Genomic DNA, 5142 nt, shown 5'->3' with positions numbered 1-5142 from the left:
AAGAAAAAGAAAAAGAAAAAGAAGAATTCCTTCAATTACAATAGGGCTTTCGCACGTTCAGTGCTCGGGCCCTAATAAATACGGTCTAGACCTGCTCTATTTGAAAAGTGTCCTGAGATAACTTTTGTCAGGATTTGGCACTCTTAAAATAAAAAAGAATTGAATTGAATTAAATGAATTGGCTGACACTGCCATCTGCTAGCATGGCTGAAAACTACTGAGTCATCAACAAGAACAGAAATGTCTCAACCTTCTTGGTGTTCATTGGATAAGGTGACATACCACTTTCCAAGTGAGGGCCTGGTTCCAGAAAGAGGAGCCCTCCTCCAGACTGAAGAGCATGCCACCTATAGGAGCACCAAAGGCAGCAGCTACTCCAGCAGCGGTGCCCGCTGACACAAAGTCTCGCTTGTCCCTGAGGAAAGACAATACCATAAGTTATGCCTGCCAACTTATATAATACATACACCCAACATCATAGTTCCCAACCATTAACTTTTTTGGGGGTTTCTTTTTTATTTTCTCCCATTAGCAATTGCCAGTGCCATTGTATGTACCCAATGCATGCTTTGCCCCATTGTGCTAATCCCGTCTTGTCACCCAATGTATTAAGGTCTGTCTTGTCTTGTATCACCTGTGTTTTTCTAATTTTTTTCTCACAAAATAAAGAGTGTGTACCACAGCCATACCTGTCACTACGGAAGTAGGGAAAATCAAATTTGACCCTCTTGAAAGTGATGCTCTGAAACTGATAGAGGGAGAAAACAACTGATGAGCCATAGAAAAAATCACCTGCGTGGTCTGGATCCAACAGACGAGCTACTGTAGCTCAAACTGCTAATAATAGTTAATGCTGGTTCTGATAGAAAGGTGTCAGAACACACAGTGCATCAGTTTGTTGCATATGCCACAGACCAGTCAGGATGCCCAGGTGGTTATAATGTTATGGTTGATTGGTCTATATATGTGTTTATGTTGTGCTCAGGATGTGTGGCGGTGTACCTGAGGAAGGCCAGCTCCCACAATGGCTCCACTGTGTATCATCGGACCTTCTTTACCCACAAACAGACCTGAGTGGACACACACTGAGTCAGAGGCACTGTCCTCCCATTAAAAATCCTACTGAAAAAAGTACAGAAGTATTTGCATATATACTGTTGTCAATGCTCCAGATGGAGCTAGTTTTAAATACCCTATGTACAGTTAGCAGGTTTAGCCCATTGGTTCCCAACCAAGGGGGTTGGGTCTTAGCAAAGGGTCACCAGATAAATCTGACAGGTTGTGAGATGATTGATTCAATAAAATTAAATAAAATTTTATTTGTATAGCGCCAATTCATAACAGAAGTTATCTCAGGACATTTTTTAAATAGAGCAGGTCTAGATCGAACTCCTTATAACATTATTTACAAAGATTGATGGGAAAGGAAAGATAAAAACACATTATACAAATCTGTTTGGGGCTTTTTTTCTCTAATATGTTCTTTGTTGTAGATACTGGATAATTTGACCTGTTAAGTTAAACCATATGACAAGTTTTTTTTTAATGCAAAGCAACTTGTAACCTCTGATGTCAAGGTAGAAGAGAAGTAGAAAGAGGGCGGATAAGGGAATACTCAAGCAGAGTTCCAAGTACCCAGAATTATACTTAAGTGCAGTACTTGAAATAATGTACTTTCTACCACTTTCAAATGCTTTGCACACTACATCATAAAAAACACATAAAATATGTTCTAATATGTTTCTAAATTAAGCAGTACTTTTACATAGTCACTAATCGAGTAAATATATGAATATACATATATTTAGATTTTGGTGAGTACATATTGCACACAACTATTTGTCATACTTTACCTCCAGCCACACTGAACAGGACCCCAGCAGCCTTGCAGAGAAAAGTTCGCAGCCGGACGATTCCAGGAATTTTCACTCCGTTCAAGTAACTTTTGATTTCTGGGATCCCCGAACCTGCAGCTACTGGCTGGATACAGAGATAAGAGATAAGAGACTTTATTGATCACAGACTGGGGAAATTCACTTGTTACAGCAGCTCCAGATGTAACACAGCAGAGAGAAAAAAAAATACATATTACAGGTGGATCTCAATTAATTAGAATATTGTGGATAAGTTAATTTATTTTAATAATTCAATTAAAAAAGTGAAACTCATATATTTTATATTATATCATTACACACAGAGTGAAATATTTCAAGCCTTTATTTCTTTTAATTTTGATGATTATGGCTTACAGCTAACAAAACCCAAAATTCAGTATCTCAGAAAATTAGAATATTATTATCATAATTTCATAAGACAATACATTTAAACAGAAATGTTCACCACTACAAAAAGAGTGCTAAATATTAGCACTCAATATGGGTCGGCTTTTTTTGCATGAATCCTATTCCATCCCAATGCAGCTGCATGGAGGGTGATGCGGAGGGCTGATTGCCACTGCCGAAGGTGTACATGGATGTACAGGTTCTTGGATAGTGGCTTCAGGTCATCCTGCATTGTTGGGCTCTTTGGTGTCTTCACACTGGACTAAAAGCAACTTGGATTCTGTACCTTTACTCTTTCCAGACCTGTGGGGAAGACCTTGATTCCGAATGAGCAAACTTCACTTTTTATCTGAAGGGAATTTGGAGCCACTGTAGCACAGTCAGCTCTTTTTCTCAACTTAGCCCAGGTAAGACGCTTCTACAGCTTGTACCCCAATGTCCTCGAAATCTGTGGTGGTGTGGCTCCTGACTGCGCTGACTTCCAGCCTCAGTCCATCGACGTCGCTTGAGCAAGTCCAAATTTTTGAACTGGTGTTGCTTCACAGTCTCTCAAGGCTCGGTATCCCTGCTGCTTGTGCACCTTTTCCTACCATAACTACTTTTCCTGCCATTCAACTTCTATTGAATATGCTTGGATATTCAGCTTCTTTAGCATGACTTTCTGTGCTTACACCCGTTTTTTCGGTGATGGGCCGGCAACAAGTGTGTTTCTTGGAACAACTGTCAACGCAGCAGGTCTTCATGATGTTTATGCCTACGAACAGAGCATGCAAGGCGGAGATGAAAGACCATTAAAACGCCAGGGACGACCTTGTGCAGGTTTTGGAGTTACATTAGACCTGATTAGATGAAATTTTTGGGAAGAAATATAAAAAGTATAAATATGATTATCTCAAAAGCTCTTTGATAAGCCAGTTATCTTAATAATATTAGAACCAAATTCACAAATACACAAGAAGTGAAAAACTAAATGGATAGATATGTGGTCTTTTGCAGTGGCAGAAAATCAATCTGCACTTGTTTGAAAGAAAGTCCAGCAGACCCCAAGTGCAATACTGGTCAGGAAATGTTTAATATATAATTAAAATACATATATCAAAAGTGGAAAAAGAACTTTTTTGAGAAGGTCTTGTGGACCATTTTGATTGTGTGGAAAGGATGATGGAAGATAGCCAGGAACGAAGAAAATGAAGAACGGCAACGTAAACTTCTTAGTGAAGGCCATAATCAAATGGTGAAGTTACCTTTTAAATGGAGATTGATAAAACAAAACAATTTGCACATATAATTATAAATTTCTTTTTAATTTGTATCCTGATATTTATTTTAAATTTTCCTTTAGACTTTTGACTTAAAATTGTTTGTTTAAAAAATTCTGTGTATACCACCGTGGTGTCTCAGTGTAGTCTTGGAAACAGTCGATGTAGACCTTCTATGAGTTTGTAAACTGTACACTGTACACTTGTTTTTGAGTAAAATTGCAATAAATCACATTGTTGAAAAAAATAAAAATTGTTTAATAGAACAGATGGCCAAATGTCAGCGGACAAAAAAACTACAGAATTGTCCCAGAAGAAAAGGCTGTTATTTATTAGTTATTCTTCAGTGGCTGTGAAACTCCAAAAAATCCCTTTCTAACACGTTAATTATCACTTACAAGATGTCAATAAATGCTGTTTAATCTTATGTAACAATAAATACACTACAGGTGTCTAATAGAGAGTTCCCAAATAACTCAATAAATTAAGCATCAAGTCATCAACTCTGTTTAACGAGCGCTACAAAAAAGGATGTGTGTGAAAAGCTTGGGCGCCAATCATCGAATCATTTACCCCCACAAGGCCCATGAGGAACATAACAATATAAAGCTGTACTCGCATGGTCCATCATGTTGATGCATACAGAGCAACAACCACATTGAAAGATCGATAATTCATGTGCAACCGACTTCTTTATTTACTTATGCAGCCCATCATTGGTTATTATCTCTCCTGGAACCTCTACAGCTCCAAGTCAATGATAAATAGGTTGGTGCCTGTCTTGATGGCACTGGTAGTGATATCGGTACAGTAACACACAGATGTTTGTTTCATTCCCCAGGGAATTGTTGGATCTGCACTGTTTGTTTGGTGGCCCAGTTCTGTTTGCTCCTCAGGGACTAATAATCGCTTCTTTACTTCTTTAATTTATTAGATTTGAAGGTTTCTAAATGCATTATTCAGTATGCAATATAAAATATAATATTTATTTATTATTTTTTGCCCATGTGCCCATTTAAGGGTGTTGAGGGAGTGGAGGGGAGCTGATAGTGATTATGTAGTTTATGTTGAATTGACTTGAATTGACGTTTGTTGGTCTGTTATGTAGGAGGCTGATTGTTGTGATTAACCTCCTGCGCTACTGAAAAATGAAAGTAAAAATGTGTTGTTGTTAACAGCGCGTCTACAAGAAGGATGTGTGGTAAGTTTGGAAGGAAACACCATCGGGCATTCTTTCAACCCACCAAGGCAAAGAACATCACAAAAAACTATTTCCAAAATAACGTTTCCACAAGAACATCATATATAGAACATGAGACAGACATTGCCACAATACACCAAGACAACCACAGAACAATTAATTAATTTTAAGGAAAGCCCTAAAAATTGGCAAGCTGATTAAGACCAAACAGTAGACAGGAAGCACTTGATTGCTGTTAAACGGAAAATTACTCAGCCAATCTTTGTTTCTATGCCAGGCCCTTTGGAAATGCTGTAAACCCTGTCAATGTACAATACCATAACCAGCTATAACGATTGATATCTGATTTTTGTGGTTGATAAACACATCACCAGAAATGTTATTTTTTTAATTCATAATG

At 37.9% G+C, this 5142-nt stretch overlaps 1 protein-coding gene across 2 annotated transcripts in view; it reads right to left on the bottom strand.

Moving 5' to 3' along the window:
• Positions 1 to 1980, bottom strand: part of clcn6 (chloride channel 6) — a gene marked incomplete at its 5' end in the record, with an annotated part of 16303 nt that extends 14323 nt beyond the window's left edge. For both annotated transcript variants that reach the window (XM_035656418.1, XM_035656419.1), the window contains 4 exon segments: positions 283 to 415; positions 690 to 748; positions 1003 to 1070; positions 1854 to 1980. In XM_035656418.1, coding sequence (XP_035512311.1) covers positions 283 to 415; positions 690 to 748; positions 1003 to 1070; positions 1854 to 1980 — 387 coding nt within the window.
• Between the last annotated feature and the right edge of the window lie 3162 nt (positions 1981 to 5142).

Source organism: Morone saxatilis, unplaced genomic scaffold (assembly GCF_004916995.1).
Source record: "Morone saxatilis isolate NCDOM2014 unplaced genomic scaffold, NCSU_SB_2.0 Contig15, whole genome shotgun sequence".
NCBI classification, from domain to species: Eukaryota; Metazoa; Chordata; class Actinopteri; family Moronidae; genus Morone; species Morone saxatilis.
Note: the sequence above shows the minus strand (reverse complement) of the source record. Positions and strands in the feature narration are given on the sequence as shown.